The sequence below is a fragment of the Mesocricetus auratus genome, unplaced genomic scaffold, assembly GCF_017639785.1.
Source record: "Mesocricetus auratus isolate SY011 unplaced genomic scaffold, BCM_Maur_2.0 Super-Scaffold_100006, whole genome shotgun sequence".
NCBI lineage: Eukaryota > Metazoa > Chordata > Mammalia > Rodentia > Cricetidae > Mesocricetus > Mesocricetus auratus.
This window is the reverse complement of record NW_024429190.1, coordinates 32,397,555-32,423,714: the sequence shown is the minus strand read 5'-3', so window position 1 is coordinate 32,423,714 and position 26,160 is coordinate 32,397,555. Positions and strand designations below refer to the sequence as shown.

At 40.2% G+C, this 26,160-nt stretch overlaps 1 protein-coding gene across 2 annotated transcripts in view; it reads right to left on the bottom strand.

Moving 5' to 3' along the window:
• Pi4k2b (phosphatidylinositol 4-kinase type 2 beta) overlaps window positions 1–24,393 on the bottom strand; it is a 30,897-nt gene extending 6,504 nt beyond the window's left edge. For both annotated transcript variants that reach the window (XM_040747077.1, XM_005068775.4), the window contains exons 1-9: window positions 24,001–24,393; window positions 15,709–15,845; window positions 13,493–13,693; window positions 12,754–12,885; window positions 11,018–11,171; window positions 9,365–9,432; window positions 6,640–6,739; window positions 2,974–3,107; window positions 1,260–1,319 (exon numbers count right to left, since the gene is read on the bottom strand). In XM_040747077.1, coding sequence (XP_040603011.1) covers window positions 1,260–1,319; window positions 2,974–3,107; window positions 6,640–6,739; window positions 9,365–9,432; window positions 11,018–11,171; window positions 12,754–12,885; window positions 13,493–13,693; window positions 15,709–15,845; window positions 24,001–24,250 — 1,236 coding nt within the window. In that variant the 5' untranslated portion in view covers window positions 24,251–24,393. The remainder of the gene's footprint in view (window positions 1–1,259; window positions 1,320–2,973; window positions 3,108–6,639; window positions 6,740–9,364; window positions 9,433–11,017; window positions 11,172–12,753; window positions 12,886–13,492; window positions 13,694–15,708; window positions 15,846–24,000) is intronic.
• Between the last annotated feature and the right edge of the window lie 1,767 nt (window positions 24,394–26,160).

Below are 26,160 nucleotides of genomic sequence, written 5' to 3'. Positions count from 1 at the left end.
CAAAAATTGTAGTTAAATCCATTTGGGGATGGTGACACTCACTATTTAAAAAATGTAGTTAAATCCATTTGGGGATGGTGACACTCACTATTTATGTCTGAGTCCCTTCTACTCACAGGACAGCTCCTAGCTGGGCATTCTGGCCTGGCTCATCTGTGAAGCACAGATAGCTGCTTCATCCCTCCACGACTTTACCATTAGGGATCCTATCCCTCACCAACACACATAGACACAGATACAGATACAGATACAGACACAGACAGACACACACACACACACACACACACACACACACTCATGACTTTCGAGCACACACAAAACCTCACACAATTTCAGATTTTATCCTATCACAGTTTTTCTTCAATGCTCAACTCAATGTCTGTAATCCCTTCCAGGTGGAATTCATACTCTAGCTCTTAAGGGCCTCTACACTTTAGCCCTATCTTACTAATTAGATATGTTTCATAATATTTACCAGTATACCACTGGGTATAATTCAATAGTCAATACAAAAATTAGACTCATCTTTGACACAACAAAGTAGTAAATGGCTACCCTGTATTAGAAGTGCTCTTAGAACAATGACATTAGTTTGGAGTCACTAAAGGCAGTTTTCATCTCAACTCTTCCTTCTGGAACACGCTGAACCAGATGGTATTGCTTGTGAGTGAGCATGACCTTCAGGCCCACACCCACTGACCTAGAGTCTTTCTCGGGTCCAGGTGCTGAGGAGGAGAGTAAGACTGAGCTGAAATCACATGGTCCTCTCACAGTCAGCACCTAACCTTGCTGATGTAACTGCTCTAGAAAAGCTAAGTGTGTTCCAGATGGAAAATTACCTCCTGGCAGAAGAATCTGGCATGGAAATGTTTGTGCAAGTGTTTTGAGGAAGAAAAAGGTAGGTCACTCAGAAAACAGTCATCAAAATGGGGATACATGGGGCTGAGGATGTGATTCAGTGGGAGAATGTTTACCTACATGCATTGTGCAACCCTGATTCCACATGGAGTACTTAAAGGGCCAGGAAGCAGGCATTTACACTGAGCAAACAACTGGTTAAACAGCACACAGGGAAAACAGCTAATTTATAGGGAAACAGGCAAAATGCTACTTGAACCAACGTTAAGTATCATCTGAGCTACCTAGGTTCAGCATTACAGGTAGCATTAGGAGCTAAACTTTGGTGTCACAGTGGGGGAAGTTGGTAACTGTCTCAAGCAGATATTCTTCTTAACAAACAGTGTCAAACAGTGACCTACCTGGCCTCTCATCACAGACATCTGACTTTCAAAAGCAGCTTTGTCAAATCCTTTGTCAGTCTGTTACAGAAATGGGGGAGGAGGTAAGTTAATACAGATCTAAACACCAACAGCTTTGAAACAACTACCAAATTTTAAAACAAACCCTTCTATGTAGCAAAAAAATGAGAAAAGATTAGTTGTTTTGTTTGTTTTGAGACAGGGTTTCTCTGGGTGTAACATTGGCTGTCCTGGAACTTGCTGTGTAGACCAGGCTGGCCTGGAACTCAGAGAGATCTGCCTGCCTTTGTCTCCCAAGTGCTGGGATTAAGGTCGTTTGCTACTACCGACAAGTGACAAAAGAGTGTTTTAGTTTGATGTACTGTTGGAAAGCCTCAGGACAACTAGAGGAGTTTTATTTCCTTATACCCCATCTTTTTTCAGAAAGGATTTAATGTGAGCCAATGGGTTTAGGCTTTACATAAGAATTAAATCCTATCAAGTCACAAAACATACATTACAATTTAAAGAGTAATTTTGTAAAGATCCAGCTTGAAAAGAAAGTCTTGACTTAATACTCAGTAAATATTAACTTTACAATGTATGTATCATAAAAACAACAATGCTAATTCCTCCTCTTGTGTCAGGTTGTGCTATAAGTAACACAAGTGGTATCTATAAATGAGGGTTAATACAGTGTATTTTTAAAAATTGCATTTTCTTTGACAATCAAAATGAAATATTTTAAAAATTAGCATATGGACAAATGTTTGCTTAGTTTTTTTCTCTAAGAACTATGCATACGTCTGTACTTCTGCAGGCAAGAGTAAGCTATTGGCACAAAATGCAAATAATTCTAGTGCTGGAGAGGGGACGCAGTTGTTAAAGAGTATTAGGTATGCTTGAAGTTTGATTCCTAGCACCAACAGGCCCATCCCAAGGGATCCAACACCCTCTTCTGGTCTCCTTCAGACTCTGCAAGCACCACACACGTGGTACACAGACTTGCATGCAGACAAAACATCCATACACAGAAAAGACAAATATTTTTTAAATACTGGTAAAAGACAGATCTATGTTTTTTATTCCAAATCTGGGCAATGAATTTGACTTTTCTCAGCATTAATTTCACTAACAGTTAAATAATGAAAATAGTGCTGTAGTGATGTTATAAGTTTAAAGTTAAATCTAAATAAAAAAGCATGGTGTTTATTATGGACAAAAGGCTTATGTGTCCCCAGTGTGATGAAATCCCACCTCTGCTGTTACAACATTTAGACATGAGGTCTCTAAGCGATTATCAAGCCACCAAAGTAGACCTCCCAGGAATGGGACTAGTTCCCTTAGGAGAAGCAGCCCCAGAGCTAGCTTGTTTCTAAAACACGTGAGAGTGTAATGAATGAGAAGTCAATGGAATACAATTTGTGCTGGAAGAAAGCCGCTCACCCTGATCTCAGACTTCCAGCCCCTAGCACTGTAAAGAAGACATGGGCATTTTGTGAGTGGCCCAGCCTGTGGTCACTTCTTAGAGCAGCCTGACTTACAGTCCCAACATTTATTTGAAACAATATGGGAGCTGAGGATACAGCTCAGTGATCAAATGCTTGCATAGCATGCAGAAGGTCCTCAGTTCAATCCTTAGCACCACATAAATAAAAATGTAAGTAAAATTTAATATGGAAAACAATTAACTATGGTCAGGAAGTCAAAACACCCTCCAAATTAAACCTTTTACCTTAAAGAGTTCATAAAGATCTTCACACAAATCTTGTACAAAGTTCATGTCAGAAATATAGGGTAGAATCAAGTTTCGGATTTCTTCAGAAAAAGGAACTTTAGCTTGAGGAAGCCAAGCCCAGTGAAACGGGTCTAGTGGAAAATAGATGTTAATGAGTAGTAACGGCTTGTTCAGACTCACATTTATCCCAGTCTTCCCTACATTTCCCAGCTTCTCCCAATTAGGAAAAGACAAAAACATTCTCAGAATACAATCATCTCTGATGGCCAATCAGGTTGACGAAGCACAGGAAGGTCTTATCGGAAGTTGTTCTGTTTGTGAGCTTCACACAGTAAAAAGGCGGGATTTGATAATGAGTCTAATTCAAACAGTCCTATCTTAAAAATTTGTATCAGAACACATCACATTCGGGGTTTAAAAACTTGGTGGGAACTTGTAATTGTTCACACACCCAGATCAAGTTCCATGGATCACAGTTCCTGTCTTCCATAGCTACAAATGATCAGGAATTGAGGAACTTGTACAAAGAGAAAGCTCTAAAACTTAAAATAATTAGGAAGTAAATGACTGGCTTCAAAGGATAAAAAAAAGTTATTCATGAATCTAGGACTTGGAAGTAGCTTAGCAATAGACTAGGAAGACTAGTTGACCAGCGGAATCTTCTAGGAAGGGAGGAGACATAGGCAGATTCTAGAATTACCAACTGGATAACTCTACTTGTCGGAGGAATGTGAATGTCCCTCACAAAGTCGTGTTTGAACACCTGGTATGTGCTGGTGATATTTGGGAAGTCATGGAACCTTCTGTCTTATGAAGTAGATGTAGGGCTACAGGAGTTGGGTTAGGGAATTATAGTTTGTAGCTTTTTGATGGGTTAAAATGTGAAGCACCTGCCTCGTGCTTCTGTTCCCCTCCCCCACAACAATTTTTAACTATATGGTCTTTACTTAGCCTGGAACATGTTATATAGACCAGGCTAGCCTTGAACTCAGAGGTCTGCTTGCTTCTGCCTCTGGAGAATGTGATTACAGGAGCACCACACAGGGACTGGCCTGCCTCATAGTTTCAATGTTTCCTCCACCATCCATTCCTATCGTGGGTGTACTGAATCCCCTTCCCCACGAGCCAGAATAAATGTCTCCTCCCTTAGATTGCTTCAATTAGGCACCCAGTCAGAGCAATGAGAAATTCCACTGCCCTTAGATTCATCCTTGATTTCTATCTACCTCACAACACAGTGTGAGACTTAAACTGTGAGTTTTACACATACTGTCCACATTCCTTTAAACTGTTTCTTCTCTCCATTCTCTTAACAATTTCATTCTTATTTGTTGTTTGTTTCTGCTTCTAGTCCCTGTCCCCAGCTGCCACTATCACCATCCACCATCACCACCATCTCCATGCCCCTGCGCCCGCCTAATGGCCTCTCACAGCCCACCTGAGTTGGGCTACTAAACCAGCAAGGTGCTGTGTCTCATCTCTTTTCTGAAGTTCTCCCATTGCAGCCTGTGGATACCATTCTCTTAAAGTCTTCTTTCTGCCTTGGAAGAAAGATACTCCCCATCTCTGCTAGCTTTTAATGTTACTGTTCCCCAAGACTCTATTAGTCCCATTTTTTCCTTCATTTATTAGGCACTCACCAAGCTTTTATTGAGTATTTATATTCCTGGCATTGTGTTAGGTGTTTGTTCTCCATGATTTCCCTGGATGACTGTAAATAAAGCCATAGCTTTCCCTATAAAGACAACAGTTAAAGTATCTCTATACCCTTAATACCAATCCTTCTGTAAGCTCCAGACAGTTGATCCCCAACTGAATAGATTTGGTAAAACTTCCCAGACTTTTTTTTATAGGAAGTTTACAAACTTACCACTTTAAAAAAAGCAACTTGCATATAGGTTTCAAATGGTTAGTGGAAAAATTAAAATGCAACCAAGGCATTTCAAATCAGTTCCACAAAACATGGGAAAAGAAAAAAGAAATTAGAATTTATGGTAAATTTTTTTTAAAAAGTCCAAATTTACCAACACTTTAAACTACCCATTGAAAGACTCAGACTGGGTTAAAAGAAATCATCTGTTGCTTTATGTCATACACCTAAAACAAAATGGTGGGAGTTAAAAAAAAAAGTATAGAATAAAAACAAGTAAATGCTAACAAAATGAAAGGCAGAATAACATTACAACAGAAAAAAGCAAAAAAAAAGCAAAAATCAGAACAAGAAAGTGTATTGCATTTCACACAAATGAACCTGGAATATTAAACACTGGGCATCCTGCATATGAAACACCAAGCCAAAAGATGGAAGAAGAAATTGGTTTAAAAAAAAAATCAGTTATGGCCTCTCAGAAGTTAACAGATTAAGTGGTTAAAGGCAAGTGGAGGAGGACATTCTAGGCTGCGGTGGAATAATCCTTTTACACACTGTGAATATGTGTTGTTCTCATTGCTTAATAAAAGGCTGATAGCCCGGTAGCCAGATATGAAGTATAGGCAGGACAGCCAGACACAGAGAATGCTGGGATGAAGAGGGGTGGAGTCAGGAGAGATGCCAGCTAGCTGGCTGCCATGGGAGCAGAATGTATAAAAAATGAGGTAACAAGCCATGAGCCATGTGATAAATGTGGGCTAATTTAAGTGTAAGAGTTAGTAACAAGCTAGAACTATCAACCAAGCATTTTATAGTTCATATTCAGCCTGAGTCGGTTATTTGAGACCTGGTGGTCAGGACAGGAAATATCTGTTTACATAGGACTAATACTAACAAGTTTTAATGAAAAAATATAGGAAACTTTGTGCCTGAACATAGTCTTTCAAATAAAGTCCTTTAAATTGATCATGTTTATAATCACCAAGAAATTATTAAGTGAAAAAATGTATAGGTCATATTTATATATCTGGAAAGTAGTACTAATAGATATTTTTGAAAGTGACAAGAAATGATCCTTTTTTCAAAATCCACTAATTTAGAACTTTTTGTTTTGTTTTGTTTGCAAGACAGTTTTTCTGTGTAGCCTTGGTTGTATTGGAAGTAGCTCTGTAGACCAGACTGGCCTCAAACTCAGAGATCTGCCTGCTTCTGCCTCCCAAGTGATGAGATTAGGTGTGCACAACCATCTCCCAGCAAAAAATATTTTATATAGAAATCTTTAAAGTATTTCTAAATGTCTGCAGAGTGAGTTCCAAGACAGCTATGGCTACACAGAGAAAGTTTATCTTCGGGGGGGGGGGGGAGAAGAAGAGGAAATTCAAGATATGGACAATTTTAAATACAACAGAAATGTTCCAAACCAGCTTCAAATGTATCAGAACCAATCATCTGTGGCAGGAAAGCAGAAGGAGTAACTAAAACTCAATGGAAGTGGCATGGGCAGTCTGAATCTTGCTAAAGGAATGGAGCCCAAAGCATCAACACACAGCTCTACCAAGACATATACAGTGTTCCTATGTTAACACCTTAGAAATCAGAAGTTACCAAACCCATTTCCAAGACTAAAGCCAAACAAGGTCATCCAAAAGTATATAAACAACATGGACTTTCTAAGCCCCAGGGGCTAGGACAGAGCCCTAATGACTTATCCAATTTTTTTTTCAATTTCATTTGCTATTTCCATCTCTGTCAGTTCTGTACCCCTTCATGCTAGGAGAACTGTAAATACTTACATGCTCTCCATTCATCAGGATGTTTAAAGGGAAATGCTAGCCCATTATCAATTGCAGCTATTTTAATGAGCAATTCTTTATCATCAATCCAGTTTGATTCCTAAAGGGGAGAAAAATAAACTATTAATAATAGATTCTACAAAAATATTTCCAAGGGATTAATTACTCACAATTATTATTGAGGCTTAAGTGCATGCTCTGTTGAAGAGCTATAAAATTAAAATTAGGTTTCCAGAAATAAAACAAAATCATACAAGGAAGAGATAATCTTTATAAACAATAAACATTTCAAATTTGCTTTTTGTTTGTTTGTTTTTCGAGACAGTGTTTCTCTGTATTGCTTTTGAGGCTGTTCTGGAACTAGATCTTGTAGACCAGGCTAGCCTTGAACTCACAGAGATCCACCTGCCTCTGCCTCCCAAGTACTGGTATTAAAGGCGTGTACCACCAATGCCCGACTTATAATTGCTATTTTTAAATTTTTGAATTATATATTTACTTAGTAAATGATTTAATTTTTTTGCACTCTGGAGAAGACAGTTTGAAAATACTAACTTTAGAGAAAGAGTCTAGACAACCAATTGTTTAATATTTGATCTGTCTACTGTTACTTTCTTAAAAACATTATTTGATTTTATGTGTATGGGTATTTGCCTGCATATATGCCTGATGCACACAGAGACCAGGAGAGGGCGGCAGATATCCTGGAACTGGAATTAGAGGGTTATGAGGTGCCACATGGGTGCCAGGATTGAGGTCACGTTCTCTGAAAAAGCAGCTGGTGATCTTAACCACTAAGCCATCTCCAGCCCCCATCACAGCTTCTTTTTAGCATACCTTTAAGATCTACCCATGTTACTTTATGATTAAAGTTTGTTTCTTTAATGTCTTTTTTTAATTTTTAAAATTTTAAAAATTCACATGTCAATCCCAGGTCCCTCTCCCTCCCTTCCTCCCACACTCTCCCATCAGCCCCCTCATCTCCTCCCAGCCCCCCACTCCTCTCCCCAGGGAGGGTGAGGCCCTTCACGGGGGTGTCCATAGTCTGTCATTTCATCCAGGGAAGGGCCTAGACCCTTCCCCAAGAGTCCAGGCTGAGAGAGCATCTTTCATTGTGGGATGGGTGCCCACGGTCCATTTGTATGCCAGGGATAAATACTGATCTAGTACCCAAGGTCCCATAGATTGTCTAGGTCTCCTCACTGACACCCACATTCAGGGGGTCTGGATCAGTTTCATGCTGGATTCCCAGCCATTAGTCTAGGATTCAATAAAGTTTGTTTTTAGATATTACTAAATACTGTGCATACATAATTTTCAAATTTCCTGGATAAATGCTTAAGGTACAAACATTTCAAAGTGATACAACAGTTTAAGTGATAACTTGGAAAAACAGAGATTAAATACTGAAGCTATCTTATACATTCTACAATGTATATTTTCTTAAACTTAAAAATACTATCCTAAAAATGTATCTTAAACTTAAAAACTATCCTAAAAGTGTATCTTATATGAGGCTAAAATTTAAACTTGTAGTGGTTTGAATGTGAATGGTCCCCCACAGGCTCTACATTTGAATACTTGGGTCTCCAGCTGACGGAACTGTTTGGGAAGGATTCAAAGGTGAAGCCTTGGAGGAGGTGGGTCACTGGGGGTGGGCTTTGAGCTTTCAAAAGTCCGTGCCATTCCCAGTTAGCTCTCTCTGCCTTGTGCTTATGGACCAGGATATGAGCTCTCAGCTACTGCTCCTGCATCATGCCAGCAGCCTGTTGCCATGCTCCTCACCATAACAGTCAATGGATGCTAACCCCTGGGAAGCCTCTAATAAATGTTCTTTCTATAACTACATGTTACAATGGTGTCTCTTCACAGCAGTAGAAAAGGAACTGAGATAGGTAGCCAAAGTTAATAGCAATGATTGTGAAATATATGATTCCGATAGTGTGGCGCATCTATGTAGTCTATTATGTAAGTTTAAACCAGTTTGTTATAAGTAGAAGTACTTTTTAAAAAGTTCAGAGGAGGCTGGGCGTTGGCAGCACAAGCCTTTAATCCCAGCACATGGGAGGAAGAGGCAGGAGGATATCTATGAGTTCTAGGCCAGCCTGGTCTACAGAGTGAGTGCCAGGACAGCCTCTATCCAAAGCTACACAGAGAAATCCTGTCTCGGAAAACAAACAAACAAATGTTTCAGAGTATATGATTCATAAGTAAAACATATTCATTTTAGTATGTAATGCTGTATTGCCTATCATTGAATCAAAACACTCAGAAGAAATGGAATTAGTAAATACAAACATGTCCCTAGATATGAGAAACCTTAATTTCATAAAGGAAGAAACATGGTATTTCTACAAATGTTAAAAGCCTTACAAAAGCTGAGTGGATGTCATACTTGGTCTCCAATACAAATAAGAAAGAGACAGGAAGGAAAGAGAGAATGGAAGGGCTTTGCTCTAGTAAGTACAGTCCAGAACTGGGGATATGGCTCTGTTGGCAAAATGCTTTCAGCACAAGCCTGAGTTTCACACCCAGGACCCATGTGAAAAGTCAGGTATGACAATCACACCTATAATGTTAGTGCCAAGGAGGCAGAGAACTCAATACTCAGCTTACTTGGCAAGTTCCAGAGAAACAACATGTTTCAAAAACAAGGTGAAGAACAACTTCAAGAAATCTGTTATATAAACTAAATACAAACTTTTACTTATTAAGTTTTCCTTACCTCACTTTCAATTTTCTTTCCATATTTTGTCTTTTCATATTTGATTAGCCAATTATCATTTCCCCTGTCTTTCAAAAGAAACAGAAGTCTGTTAGTTGATATTTACAGATATTGTGGCTTCATACTAAGGGAAGATTATCTAAGCCCCCAGTTTTGAGATTTTTGTTGGTTTTCTGTAGCACAGATTCACCATAGATGTGTTGGCTAGTTTTATGTCAACTTGACAGAGTCATCTGAAAGGAGGGACACTCAATTGAGAAAATGCCTCCATAAGATCTGACTGTAGGGCTAGGCAGTGGTGGCACATGCCTTTAATCCCAGTACTAGGGAGTCAGGGGCAGGCAGATAGCCGTGAGTTCAAGGTCAGCCTGGTCTACAGAGTGAGTTCCAGGACAGCCAGGGCTGTTACACAGAGAAACCCTGTCTTGAAACCCCCCAAAAAACAAACAAACAAAAACAAAAACAAAAAAACCCATAAAACAAAAAACTGACTATAGGACACTTTCTTAATAGTGGTTGATGGGGAGGGCCCAGTCTATTGTGGGTGGGGCCACCTCTGGGCTGGTGATCCTGGGTTCTGTAAGAAAGCCGACTGAGCAAGCCATGGGGTGCAAGGGTCCCTGCCCTGTCTGAGTTCTCTCAGTGATGAAAAGTATATGGAAGTGTAAGCCAAAAAAAAAAAAAAAAAAAAAAAAACCCTTTCCCCCCTAGCTTGCTTTTTGGTCATAGTGTTTCATCAGAGTAATAAAAACTCTAAGACAACAGAGAAGTTCGATTTACAACAAAATTTAAAACCTGGTCAACATAAGCTGACATTTACTAAACTTTTCTCTGTGCCAGATTATTGTTCTAAGTGCTTCACCTATATGAACTGATTTGACCCCAAAACCACCCTGTAAGGTAAGGGCAACAGCTAGACCAAGGTTAATTAAAACCAAAGATAACATCTTTTTGCTTGAGGAAGGACGCACATTCACCCTGGCTGCTATGCACAATCAAAGTTGCCTCACCCAGTGTCAACATTTGACTACTCTGGACCAGATTTAATATTAACCTAAGACCATTTCATTAAGAAAGTCAAATTGAGAAAATTATATGATGCTTTTTAGACGCTAATATAAGTAATGAAAAACAAACTTGAAAGCAGTAGTTCCCAAGCTGAGAATGCATACGGATCACCAGGGGGGCTTGTGAAGCACAGGCCTAGCCCCAACTTGTAATTTCTGTAGAGAGTGGTATCTGAGAAGATAGGTGTTGGTTAGGTTCTCAGGAAATACTGACCTGAGGGTCTAGGGAACCATAGCTTTGCCTCATTTACACCACTGTTCCCTTGTAGTACAGCATAAACAGAAAGCTTGATGTTTCACAAATGACATAATGCACTATTAAAATAAGAACCTTTTCATTTACACGGGCAACACTTCTAGTCTCTGGCTTTGTCCCGCTTTTAGGCAATTCCACCTGAGGGGACAGGAAGAATTCTCCATGGCCTAGTATGAGTCAGGCCCTCAACGCATGACCACATGCCCAGGAGGGTCAGTGCTTCCTCTGTTGCCTAACACTCAAGAGGACTCAGCCTTGGGACTCTTGAACCAACATTTATGGCTTTCATTTACAACTAAAGAGACTGAGCAAATGAGAGAATAACAATACCTGTGTTTCTGATGATGTAATCCAAAATCACTAATCTTTCAAACTGTGACTGAAATTGTTTTCTGATGTTTTCAGGGAGAGGCTCAGCTTCAAACCTTCTAAGCCAATACTCAGCCTCCTTGTAATTTTCCACAAACAGCTGAAAGGAACCAATCTATAATTTCAAGAACTATAGTTAGAAAGGAAAGTACACGCACTAAGGCATTAATTTTTCAAATTTCTCAGCAGTACCACCACAGAAAGTTACACAAGCACATAAGAAAAACAGCATTTAACACTAATCCAGATAAGCCACATTTATTAGGAAAATTTAACATACTAGCTTAAGTAATCACAAGAACACACAGCAACTAAAAAAGGCTCACCCAAAGACTTTTAGGGAGCTATTTTAGGAAATTAACAAAGAGAAGAAACATATTCCCTGAAGGTGACACCCTTAAGAATGCTGCTTCCTAAAAGGAGACATCAAAGTGACTTAAACTGAGAGGCCAAATGGTATACCATCTTGGTTATGTCATGACAGTGCAATTTTCTCCCCAAAGCAGCATTTCCATATTCTTTTCATAACATCAAGTACAGAAAATAAATTTTAAAATACAATGGACTCTTTAGGCAGATCAAAGATCATATCATAAATTTTAAAGATTTAATCAACTGATTGTAGCCTTTCTAATGGCTTTTTAAAGAGTCTTTCACTTGAAGACATGCCCATTTGAAAATGCATTTTTATTATTAAAATTACTAGTTAATACTAAATAAGTTGATGTCAGAATACAAATTTCATCAGCAGATGACATACAGGTAATGAGCAACCTATTCTGCCTCACAAATGCAAGCAAACAAATCACCATAAAGAAGTCTGTTCCCTGGCTTAACATTTTATATGCTTGTTAGGAATTTCAACCTTCCTTCGAGCAGCCTCCTTTTGTCACATTTATTTTAGTACATCCAAGAAAACAGTAAAAATGTTCAAAACTGACTACCTGGAATGTAATTAAATATAAAAAAAATAAGTTGTGAATTTCTACTCAAATTCTTTAGGAACTGGCATAGCAATAATAAAATTATAAGTCAAATATATTTTTAAAATAAGTCCTAGAGATTTTTCTAGAATGTCTTTTCCATTAGTTTTCTGTATCCTTGCTTAGCTAGCTGCCAAAAGGCCCGTAGTGAATCTGACTGGTAGTGAACACAGGCAGAACTACCATAATAAGTCTTTATTATGTGCCAAGTGATGTGAATTTCTTTAGTTTATCCTTGCAACCTAAAAGGCAGTTGTGGTGTTTTCACCTCATTTTATAAAAACTGGGACTGTTTTCAGAAAGGCTGGAACCCAGCTCTAATTCTAGACCTGTGCTTTTCTCAGAACTTTACAAAGTTTTTCAAACCACATCTTGACTCCTCCTAATTCAGTAGCGCCACCCCACCCCACCTCAGAAAGGACTGGATCCAGACCCTTGCATATGCATGGTTGGCATGTGCTCTACCACTGAAAGAAACTATTCTAGGCATCCTTTTTCTATCCCCTCAGAGCTCTGTGGACTCAACACCTCCTAAACAGCTTTATCAAACTGCATTAAAACTGCTTGTTACTATGAGTTCAAGAGAGAAAGGTATTCTCTCTCTTTTTAAAAATTATTTCCACAGTCCACAGCAGGATGCCCAATGTCTAGCTACATTCATCACCCCAGGTGCTTAGGAAATAAATGAAAGCAAAGTTTATTAGGGTAACTTACCTTTGGAGGAAGTCCTATCCGATGGAACTTTCTACCTACTTTTGGCACTATCTCTAAGGCATACTTTTTGCCTCTTGATTTTGCACGGTCAATTGCACTGTAGTTGAATGTCTCACTGACAAGCCAAACCACCTAGAAAAATGGTTAGAGTTTGGATTATGATATTTCTACTCAAACGGACCATCAAATTCACTCTAACACTGTAAATGAGTGAGGTCTACCCCTATAGTAAAGCTCCTAGTGAATCTGAAATCTTTACAAAGGTCAGAGAATTTTAAATGGCACATATTTCTTTCAAAAAATAAAAAATAAAAGCAGTCTGCGTTTCCAGTGAAATAAGAGCCTTGAAATATAGAACTAAGAATGAACATTTTAAAGAAGGCATGAAGTAAAATTAGATAAAGGTCCAAAAGAAGCCAAGAGCAGTACTGTGGGCACATCAGTAATCTGTTGTCAGCAGGATCAAAAGGGCCTCCAGATCTACCCAGTTCTTTCCTGCTTTCTAAATACTAGTCCTTTCCCTTTCTGTCAGCATCCTGTGACCTCACAGGAACAAGAGACACCCCCTTGGCTACTGTGCAGACCTATATCAGAGTGCATGAAACCAGCTGCTCTGGGCTTCTGAGTTCTCACAAAAGGAATTCCACTTTAGGTTCTATCATTGGGAGTTATCCCTCGAGTGTCCACAAGTAAGTGACCTCTAAGTACAGGTACAGCCTGAAAGCCAATTCTCCCTTACCTTTGTTTTAGGTACAATGCCCAGTTGAAGCTTTGCATCCACTAAATAGGCACCAGCTTCAGAAAGGTACCCCTGGTTAGGAAGCAGGCAGCCTCGGCCAAAGCAGCAGGGACAGCAAACCTTATGGACATACTTGGTCCACTTAGGGTTCAGCTGGCCGTAAGGCTCTTCTGATTTGGGTTTAAACACACCAATAATATGCTGTAGAGGAAAAAAAAAGTAGAAATCCTATGTGGACAGGTGGATAACAATCTACAAAATGCATTGCAATAAATAAGATTTACTCATAACTTCCAAGTACTAAGGTGACTGATTCCAATCACATTGTAAGAATTATTCTTAATTTAAAATCAATATTCCCCTGTATCAGTATTTTTCAAACTTTGCTCTGACAAACCTCAGGATGTGAGGCAAGGTTTCATGCCATGTAACCAGATTAACTGCAGCTGTTTGGAATTGTAGCCTTTCAGATTAACATTGGAGCCTGCCCCACCCCCTCTGACACCACCTTCCCTTCTTTCTCTGGCTAGGTTGTCCAGGCTGATTTCAAACTCACAAGCTTAAGAGTTTCTCCTGCTTCAGACTACACTTTATGTAAGCAATGTTATGTATTACTTATGATCTACTAAACATTCAAATATACACTATCTTCTTTTCCTGCTGTGCTAAATATTCTATAAAAAGACAAGGAATCCATTAGAGTTTACCTCCAGTACTCAGAACAGTGCCTGACACATAGTAGGTGCTCAAGTAATTTTTGGGGGGGGCAAGACAGGGTTTCTCTGTGTAGCTTTGGAGCCTATACTGGCACTTGCTCTGTAGACCAGGCTGGCCTGGAACTCACAGAGATATGCCTGTGTCTGGTTCCTGAGTACTAGAATTAAAGGCATGCACCACCAGCACTAGCCTCAAGTAATTCTTAAAAACACAAATAACAAACTGAATGGCTATGCTATCAGCAGCTCTCACCTAAAAATTTTCCCATTGTATTTTTCATGACCCATCTTAACTCTCTCCCAGCAAGAAAAACTTTTGTCATGGATGGTGGCACATACCCATAATCCCAGCACTTACTGGGTTAGCTAAAGCAGGAGGATATTGAGTTCTGGGCTAACCTGAGCCATGTAGTAAAAGTCTTGTTGTAAGAGGGGAAGAAGAAAGAAGTTGGTAGAAGGCTTGCCTAGCATGCTTGAATCATGAATCACTGGGTTCTAAACTGAGAACCACATAAAACCAGGCAATACTCACCCGTAAACTCAGCACTTATGAAGCAGAAGGGCAGGTGTTCACCAGCCCAGACACACAAGATCCTTTCTCCCAAATTCCTACTACCCCATGAAAAAAATGTGGGTCTGATCATGGCACATATGCCTATACCCAGGTTTTTTTTTTTAAACAAATAGAATTATGCTTTAGCCATTTTTTTTTAAATGGGGTTTCTCTGTGTAGCCCTGGCTAGCCCCGAACTCAAAGATCTGCCTGCCTCTGCCTCCCAAGAGCTGGGATTAAAGGTCACCATTTCTGAAAAACTCTGGACTGAGTGGAAGAAAGTGATTATCAACTTGTCTTTTCCACTCCAGAATCAGAGTTCATTCTACTTTGTTACACTCTGATGCCTCTTAATGCCGGGAAAATTTTCCTGCGGCATTAAGCTATACCTTAAAAAAAATAAATCAAGCATTGGAAAATGACATTAGACACGTTTTGGGAGTTTCAACTTCCATTTACTTGGTTAATATGGTAGCAGAGCTATAAAGGAGGAACTATGAATATGTATTTAACAAATACACAAGTAAATAAGGTTATAATAAATGCTTGAGCCGGGTGTTGATGGTGTGGGCCTTTAATCCCAGCACTTGGGAGGCAGAGGCAGGTGAATCTCTGTGAGTTCCAGGACAGCCTGGCCTATAGAGCAAGTGCCAGGATAGGTTCCAAAGCTACACAGAGAAACCCTGTCTCGAAAAACCAATAAATAAATTAACAAATAAATAAATGCTTGAAATCAAGTAGAAAATATCAGAACAGCAAACTACACCTGGAAACTATCAGCTCCATTTCTATATTATTGAGTACTTAGTAAAACAAAACAGAAACCACCAACCTTTACTTTGGAAAAGAGGGACCAAACAGATGTAATAAGAAAATATTTTCAGAAATTCAGACATTTTATTTAATAGTGTCTTCCAAAATGGGTGTAATACATATGAAGTTCTCACCCTTTTAGAATCCTTCACAAAGTAACTTCCACTTGACCCTTGAGAGATTCTTTCTGGGAATATTCCAGTTTCTATTGCTTGTTCTGCTCTCAATATAATGTCAGCAAATTCTGGATCTTCCAAGAATGTATTTATCTCTGAAATAACAGCAATTACTACATTAGACCAGCTGTGTGAATGCACACACTATGAACCTGTGGGAGTGGTTTCAGGACAGTAAGGTACTGAAAAGGAAATCAAATATCAGATGGTCAGCCTTGATCCTCATGACCTCTCTCTCTCTCTCTCTCTCTCTCTCTCTCTCTCTCTCTCTCTCTCTCTCTCTCTCTCTCTCTCTCTGTGTGTGTGTGTATGTGTTCCTGTGGGGCTACGTGTATGCATTCAGATATACACACTTGGAGGACAAAGAGTGTTCCTCAAGACTGGTGCACATGCCCTCCTTTTAAAAATATCTAGTTGTAGTCAGGCAATGAATTCCTGTGAGTTCGAGGTCAGCCATGTCTACAGAGTGAGTTCCAGGACAGTCAGGGCTGTTACACAGAGAAACACTGTCTTGAAAAACAAAAAAACAAATAATATTTAGTTTTCTTCCTTTTTTTAAAAAATGTGTGTGGGTATTTTGCCTGCACCTATGTCTGTAACTGATACCCTGGGAGGCTAGAAGAGGGCATTAGATCCCCTGGGACTAGAGTTACACACAGCTGTGAGTCACCACGTGGGTGCTGGGAACTGAACTCAGGTTTTCTGGAAGGTCAGTCAGTGCTCCTAACTGCCAAGCCATCTCTCTAGCTCCCTCCCCTTAAATATTTATTTATTTGTTTATTTATGTGGTATGTGTGCATGTTCTCACACATGAAAGCCAGAGGACAATTTCAGGAATTGTCTTGGGCTCTTGGGGATTGAACTGGGGTGGTCAGGCATGGCATCAAGCACCCTTAAACCCTGAACCACCTCCCCAACCCCAACTCTTTTGGGAGAATTGATAGGATCTCTCATTGGGAACCGGGGCCTGCCAATTAACTGAGGCTGGCTAACCAGTGAGCCCCAGGGATCTGCTGTCCCTGTCTCCCCAGTCTGGGATTATAAGCGCACTTACACCAAGCTATCCAGATTCTCTCCAGCCCTTCCTCCATCCTCCTTCAGCAGGTGATGGGAAGCAGCAGATGTATTACTCAGGTCTAGTTCATGCTCCCCTGTTCTCTTTTATCAACACTGGCCATTCCCAGCTTCAGCACCGAACCTCCATTACAGTAGCCAACATCTTTTCTTGGCTGCTAAAAGACAGCTCAAGGTTCACCACACTCAAATCTGAATTCCTTATCTCTACCACCTCTCCCAAGCACAGCCACTCTGCCCTACTCCATTTCAGGTGTTGCCAATTCTGTATCCAGTTGCATGGGCTAAAAAGACCTTGGATTCATCAATGACCTCACACTTCCAATCTCCACATTTGACCTATAACAAGCCATTAAGTATCCAAAACACAAACTCTTATAACCTCTACTCCCACAATGAAATCAGCCCAATCAACTCTCCTAAATTATATCAAACCAACTCACAATCAATCACTCCTTTGTACTAAACAGCCCAAGGGTTTCCTATGTTACTCTAAGTAAAAGGCCAAGTCCTTATGGCCTCTATTTTCCCTTATCCAACTGCTAATCTCCATTTTATTTGAGCATTATCTCCTGATGTGTGAGCTCTGAGTAGAAAAGGATTTCTTTCACTGCTGCGTCCCCAGAACTTGCAGTTTCCGGAACATAATAAGCACTCAATAATCACCTGCTGATGAATTACTAATCATTTAGAAAAGAAAGACAAGCTGAAAGCCACTTCCATTTTAATTTGGAAGGTACTTCAATTCTCTATATACATTATTATGAAAATTCAAAACACAATCAACTTTCTTTAATTCAGGCAAATAAAACTGTTATTTACTATTTTCTAAAGTCTTTGCTGACAAAAATATGACAAGAAGGGCTATTTGAACATATTTTACCTACTCAAAAGAATAAGCAAAGTATTTTAAGCATGTCTATACAACCAAGGTGCTCATTCTAAACAGTCCTTGTCTGTCCCTTGCAAATCCTTAGGAATCAAGTGAGGAACTCTAACCCTGATGACTTTGTATAGAACTCAGTATGTAGTGGGCATTTACATTTATCTGAATAATACAGGTACCAGTAACCATTATTGTTAGTCAAATGACATTTCTTATAGGTTCCTTTAAAAAACATTTACTTTTACTTCCTGAGTGTTTGCCTGCACGTATATATGTGCAAAAGATGCATGCCTGGTGCTGCAGGGTACAGAAGACAGATCTTGACTAGGAACTGGAGTTTACATGGTTGTGAGCAGCAATGTGGGTGCTGGGAACTGTACACAGCAGAACTCTCTCTCCAGCCCCAGTGGACGAGTTCTTAACAACATAGTGATCTTGAAAATTACTTGTTTTTAGTGTTGGGGTATCTTCCAAATTACATTACCAGCAAGTAATGTTGAGAGGGAGTGTAAACAAAATGATCTCAAAGAGATATCATTTCTTTTCCTGATGTTTTTTAATGCATGAAAACAAATACAAACCTCTTTTTGCAGAAATGAAGTCTATTGTAGCATTACTTTTTATCTGGACCTTCCATCTGGAGCAAACACCAAATCTACTTACCCCTTCCTGTAATAGTTCTTCACACAGACAAGAATCACTTCACATTCCCCTAACTAAGCTTTTCCTCCTCCACTACCTTCCACATCAAAGTGTTCAGGCTTTCCATAGCCTCGTTTCCTGTCTGTTTCATGCCTGGTTTTTCTTTTGAGATTAAAAAAATATATATTGTTGGGCAGTGGTGGCGCATACCTATAATCCTAGCACTTGGAAAGCAGAGACAGGAGGATCTCTGTGAGTTCAGTCACCCTGATCTACAGAGGGAGTTCCAGGACAGGCTCCAAAGCTACATAGAGAAACCCAGTCAAAAAGAATGAAAGAAAGACAGACAGATAGAAAGTTGTATATACTTTGTGTATTGCTTGCATGTATGTATGTGCACCAAGTACCTGGTACCTGCAGATGCCTGCAGAGTACATTGGAGCCCCTAGAACAGGAGATACAGACGGCAGTGAATTTGACACTTATGTACTGGGAACCAAACCCATGTCCTTCGAAAAAGCAGCAAATGCTCTTAACCACTGAGCCATCTCCCCAATCCCATACTTCAGTTTTCCATGATTCCTCCATAAAACAGGGCTTCTAAAACTAACAAATTCATTTCAGAACAGAGACACACTTCTTGATACCAACTTAAATAATGAGGCCTTCTAATACTGCATTAGTTACTTAGTATCCCGCATTACATTACCAATTTATGGTAAAATGATTCAACTCTTAGACCACTGTGATCTCTCCCATCCTCAACAGTTCCTTTGGATAGAACATGTATACTGTTACTGTTAAATGTTACTGAACTGAAACATTGGTTACACTTATCACACATACTCTATTCCTTACTGTCATGGAACCTACAATCTCTCTCTAAATATTTAGTAATTCAGCTTCAACCAAAATCACATCAATCAAGAGGCATTTCTGCACAATAAGCCAGGATGCTCTCAGTCTCTTAATGAGACAGTTCCCCCCCCCCCACACACACACTAGAAATGATCATTCTCTTACTTGAAGAAGGCCTGGATTTATAACACAATCTACAAAGGTACTTTTATGCAACTGGTCCTAATTATTATTAGAGAAAAGGCTACATCTCAACTATTTTCAAATCAAAGTGATTGGTGTTCAATAGCTAATTTTTCATCAACTGTGTCCTTGGCAATTATATCCTACAATTACCCCACATTCTAGCAGTTTAAATACACACTGGTAATGGGTTTAATTTGAAGAACACCCTGAAGAACAGATCTCATACTGTTTTGTGCCTAATGTGCTATGGATGATTTGGTCAGAAGGCTTGTTGCTGGCATCTGGGTTGAGTTTCAGTAGTAAAAGACATGGTTAATTGTATTTTTAGGGAAGAGGTATTTGAGGAACTGAACTTAGAGCCCCTTGAGTACCACTGTACTATTACATTATACTCCTGGCCCTTGCAATTTTTTAAAATTAAAATTATGTTCATACTTTTAAAGGATAAATTGTTACTTTTACTTGTGTCCATGTCAGAAAATTTTCAAGATTTTTTTTTCCTTCCTTAAAAAATTTTAAGCCGGGCATTGGTGGCTCATGCCTTTAACCCTAGCACACGACAGGCGGATCTCTGTGAGTTCGAGGCCAGCCTGGTCTGCAGAGTGAGTTCCAGGACAACCTCCAAAGCAATACAGAGAAACCCTGTCTCGAAAAACCAAAAAATAATATTTTAAATTAAAAAAATAATAATATTTTTAATTACATGTATATGTGCATGGTGGGAGTTATGTGTATGTGTGAGTGGAGGTGCTTTTGGAGTTCACAAGAGGGCGTTAGAAACCTAGTGTTGTGAATTGCCATACCTGGGTGCCAGGAACTGAACTTTGGTCTGCTACAAGAACAGTGAGCCTTCTTAACTACCTGTCTGTCATTGCTTTAGTTCTCAAAAAATATTTTCTAAGGAGAATCTCAGTTTTATCTTCGCAACACCATTTGGGTCACATCTATGTAATCAAGTTCCAGCCTTATACAGGTTTCTGATTTTCAAATATGTGCATGCAGCTTACGCTCTGAATTGTCTTTACTATTCGACAGAAAACCAAGCTTCCTTCCTTTCGCTGTTGGTTGTTTAAAACTGTAACAGAATAACCTAAATTCTGGGAAAGCACAGACCTTTGTTATGATTTCTGATGTATCACATGTGCTAAGAACAAAGACTAGCAAGTGAAAGGCCCTCAACAAATCTATCTAAAAAGTTAACAAAGTATCCATTTGACCACACCAAAGGCTATTATGAGTGCTCTGGAAAGCACAGATTCTAAAATGCTTTTATGGTTAGATGAAAATAAGCAGGCATGTAACTAACATGGTTTCGCTTAAATAAATAAAAAACAAGAACTCATCTTCTCTTTCCTACATCTTACCCATTAACTAGAATTCCTTCTAGAAAAATTGCTAATGAGTTTGGAGATTAAACATACCTCAAGAGTTCCAGCTGATGCCACTACCCTGGTCCTCTTATCTAAGACCATGTTCCAGGCCTCCCAGGAACTCTCTGCTTTCCCTGTCAGTTCGCATACATAGCCCATCAAAACCGTTAAGTGACCACAGGCTACAAAGCTATGTGGGGATACAGCAGTCCAACACAGACCACCATTTGGTATGGCTTACTATTGTTTTCTCAAGGCCTGCTTTCTACTAGTGCCCAGGAGATGCTCAGATATTTGATGAATGTTGTCCATTTCTGTAGTAAATGGATATTAATGGCCACATATTTTGTTTTGCTCTGTAGGTAAGTGTCTTGATGTATTAGGCGAAGATAGACTTGAACTCACCAAGCCCAGGTGGGCCTTAATCCAGTGCTTGACCTTCCTTGCCTCAGCCTCCTACATGCTGTTATAGGAGTGAGTCAGCACATTCAACTTGTAATAGCACCAACTGAGCAATAATCTTCAGTGCCATAATTGCTTACTTTCATATCTCAGTTATGGGTGGACTGTCAAGACACAGGAAATAGGTGTTCTTGTAAAACTTGCCCTAAAATAGTTTATTATTAGCCTCTTGTTCCTTGATCAGACAAATCATTACCACCAGCTATTAAGGGTTCCTTCCACTGAAATAGGCTCCAAGAAGTTACATTTTGACTCGATATTCTCTCTATTTACCCATGGTGGTCAGAAAGCTGGATCAGATGCTAAGGAACTAGAGTTACAAAAAGCTATGAATGATCATGTGGATGCTGGGTCCTTTGCTAACTGCTGGACTATCTCTCTACTCTGTGCTGCTAACCATCTTTCCTTTTTCCTCTCTCTCTCTCTCTCTCTCTCTCTCTCTCTCTCTCTCTCTCTCTCTCTCTCTCTCTCTCTCTCTCTCTCTAAGAAAGAGTCTTGCTATGCAACCCTGGCTAGCCTGATACTTACAATACAGCCCAGGATAGCCTTAAAAGTCTTTTGCTTGTCCTTTTGCTTCACCCACCTAAACGTTGGGATCACAGGTAAGTACCACCAAGTCAAGCATGCTTTCTTATGTGGAAATCTAAAGTAGCACTCATTTCATAGGGTTAGTTATGATCTATTACATGTGAAGTGCAGAGAACTATGCCCAGCATGTGTAACTGGTACACAGGTATTAACTACCATTTTTATTACAATCTGATTCACCGATTAGGATGTCTGAACACTGACTTAACAACACTATAGCTTATGTGACATTTAGACTTTTGCCAACTACATTGTTAATATAAAGATAATAGATGCATGCCATTCTCCACTGGCTCAAATACATAAAGTTCCTGTCTATATAAACAAAATAGTTAAACACCACAAATGTCCATACTGATCTAAAAGCAAGAATGTCTTGAAATTAAAAGTGGTTTCATGGCAACTGAATAGTGGTGGATAAAAGGATAAAGGAGTTAATGAACACTTTTAATTAAGTTTAATAAACTAAATTATTCAATCATAAGCCTTTTTAGGAGTTTTGGACATTTTAAGTAGTTTTTTTAATGGTCTAAAACTATTTTAAAATCCTACTAAAAAGAAAACCTACATAACACTAATGGTAGCAGTTCTTTTATAACACAGAGTTCTGGAGCAAAACAGACAGAGTTCAGGGCCTGAAAAAAAAAAAAAGGTAAGCTCAGTTTTAGTTTTACCATTTCCAGAATATCTGACTTTGTGCAAACTCCTTACTCCTGAAGTTCTAGGAGCCACCTGGTTATTACAGTTTGATTAATTTTCAACTCTCACAACAAAAAAGAGGGTCAGTGACAACTAAACTATTATACTACTGTGAAAACTAATGAAAGGTCGAAAAAACCATCTTAACAAACTGTAAACTGTGACAGAAATATCACCACTGAGAAGGTAAGAATTCTGATACTCCACTTGCATTCTGTCACATTCTTAGCCTATTTTGGCTTTTTCTAGCTTTGACTGTGTTTACCACAAACGAACAACAGGAGAAACAACAGATGCAACCCTGTGAAACAACAAATGTACTTTTACAACCTTAAGCTCCATTGAAATGTTACGCACAAGGCAACTCTGGGGCAAGAAAAGGCAAGTAGCAGCCACACGATCTCAGTTACCTCACAGACTGGATTCTACATCACATATGGTCAATGTGTCCACTGTGGCTGGTTGAACTAGGGTTCACATGTGAAGTGTTGCTCTTTCAGTGTTGCACCGCAAAGCCATGCCTCGGTTTACATCATGGTAATGGCAGACATGTACTTAATGCAATTCAAAAACCGCTTCCTTTAGGACTCTTATTTAGAGTATTTGTGTTCAAATAAAATTTCAGTTAGAACTCTTGACTTGTTCTATTAAAAATCCTTTCAAGCAATACTAGCACATTAGTAGGACAAGTAAAACTTAGCAACTTCTAGGGAAATAAGCAGTATTAGTAAAAAACTACCTTCCCTGTGGCTTTTCCATAAACCGTCAGTTGGAATGATGCTCTTCAACAGGGCATATACCACTTCTTTGGATCCATCCTAACACCAACAAGTAGGAGTATCGTTTGTTTGGTTTTAGAAACGAGCCTGTCTAGACTCCAGATGGATCTCAAATCTACCCCATCTTAGCCAAGTTAGTCAAACTACGCTCCACCACCCCAAACTCACCATACAGATATCCAGGCCTGCAATAGCATGTCTGAAGTTTAGTTTAAACATTGTTTGTTAGCCTCTCTTTCAACCAGTCCCACTTAAAATCAGCCCACATGATAATGAAAAGGTGTTTTCTTTTTAAACGCACAAATACAAACTTTGCAGAGACCGCCACAAGATTTCACCAGCCTCTGCCCCCTCTGGCTAACGTCACAATAGCAGCATTTAATAGAAAGTTTTGAAACTGTCTCAGCGGCAACTGGTCATTCTTTACACGGCTCCGCTGCCATCCACCCTGCAAACTCACGACTCGACGGAGAACTTAATGGATCGTTGTGAGTTCTTAATTCAGAACTTAAGTCCAAATTTGAACAAACAACTTACGTCACGGTCTTGGGTGAAGTTTCCCTCAGGGTTTGGTTCCCACTTGGGCTGACTCTCTTGGGGAGCCTAAAGGGTGAGACTTTAGTGGTCCCTGTCCCCCCTGCCACAGAGGGAAAGGTGAGTAAACTGAGGCAGGGAGGGGCGGGCTGCGCGCGCACTCGGGTCGCACCTGAGCCCGCGACTCGGTTCCGGTCCAGCTCGATGGACAAACTCGCGGAGGTCGACGCGTCCCCGGACACTAGCGGCGGCTTGTCGGTGGCGGGCTCGCGGTGGACGGCCGCGCCCTCGTCCGCCTGCAGCCTCATGGCGCTCCCGGGCGCGCCCCTCCGCGGCTGGGCCCAGGCGACCCGAGGCAGCAGCGGCTCCCGCTCCTCGTCCTCGTCTTCCGAGGGGCGGGTGGGCTTGCAGTCCTCCGCCATGGTCTCCGCGGGTGGCTCGGGAGTTCAGAGCGGCCGGGCTCCAGGCTGGGGCCTCAGCATCGCGCCCAACCGCGGCGGCCGGACCGCACCGACGCCACCTCACCAGTCCACCAGCCGGCCCCCGCCCCGCCCCGGCCCGCCCAGCCGCCGGCCACGCCCCGCCCCTCGAGCCTCGGGACGCCTGCCACACGCCTGCGCAGAAGGGCCGGGGGTGGGGCAAGCGAGGGCGGGGCGGGGCGAGGCGGGGCGGGTCTCGGCGGGCCACCTGTGTCTCCGCCCAGGGAGTTGTTGTGAGCAGCCCTGTGGCTCCTATGGGAGAACCAGGACCAGAGTTGTTTCCGCAGAGGTGCATCCCCTCCAACCTAAATAGTCCTCTCTTATTATTATGTACATTATATACATTTATGTCACTAACACGTTGCACTAAAAGTTCATGAAGACTGGGAACTTCTCTTCGGACAGAACCTGTCCTGTTACAATAATCCATATGTTATCTATATTTGACTAACATCTTGCAATAGAAGAAGTCCATGAGAGCAGGAAGTGTCTCTTTAGACACAACCTGGACTAAGTAATGTTACCTTAATTTATACATTATATACATGCATTTGGTACTAACATAGAGCAGGGAATTTCTGTTCAGACTTTCTTGGTAGTGGAAATACGTAGTTTTCTTTTGCTTTGACTAATCTAAACAAAGGTGTATCATTGTTTCAAAAGTCTCTTTAAAAGGCCGTATTTTGGCTATGTTAATTTTTTTATTTCTAGTTCACTTTTTTTTTGCTTCTTAAAACTCGTTTGTTTCACTTTTCTTTTACTGGTTGTTTAGTAAATATTAAAACGTTGACTGAGCAGGCTCCTACCTTTTAAATAGGATGTCTTTAAAGCTATGAGTTGCCCTCATCTTTTCTTTCCCTGCGTTCCACTGTTTTTGATGCATTGCACTTAGATTTTTGGCTCAACTGAAAACAATTTCTAATTACTCTTAGGATTTCTTCTTTGACCTTTTCCTTTGAAATGTGTTATTTTCGAGTACTTAAGGGCTTTCTAGAAATTATTTCTAGTTTAAGAATTGTGCTGATCAGTTTTTGTCAACTTGACACAAATTAGAGTCCCCTGAAAGGACCTTCAATTGAGGAATTGACTCCATCAGATTAGCCTGATTTTTGGCATATCTTTGGGGCCTTTCTTGATTAATGATTGCTATGGAAGGGTCCCACCCACTGTGAGTGATGCCATCCCTGGGGCAGGTGATCTTGTGTTGTATATGAAAGCTGAGGAAGCCACAGAGGGCAAGCCAGTAATCAGTGATCCTTTATGGTCCTGGCTTGAGTTCCTGCCTTCAGATTCCACTTTGAGTTCCTACCCTGACTTCTCTAAGTGATATATTGTGATGTGGAAATGTAAGCCAGATAAACCTAATGTCCTTTGGGTCATGGTATCTATCACATCAACAGGAAGAGCACACTAGGACAAGTGCACTGTGAACAACCAAGATGCACTAAATTATGGCATTCCATAGCCAAGCATGTTGTATGACTTGGCCACATCCTATGTGCATTTGTACAAAGAACATGTATTCTAAAGTTGAGTGGTTTTTATCTCTCAGTTGATCTATAAATAATTTAAGTACTGCCAGTGTTGTTAATGTCACCCATATGGCCTCAGACTTTTTCATCTGGGTCTAATACTGAGAGTTTATCACATACAGTCTTTATTATTGTGTATTTGTCCTTTATATTATTTTGTTGGCTTTTATGACTTCATAATTTTACTTTTTTAATTTAAAAACTGTGTGTGTGTGTGTGTGAAGATCAGAGAACAACTCACAGAAGTTAGTGTTCTCTTTCCAGTAGGTCCTGGAGAATAAAACACAAGATCAGTGGCAAGCCTTGCACCAGTCTTAATTC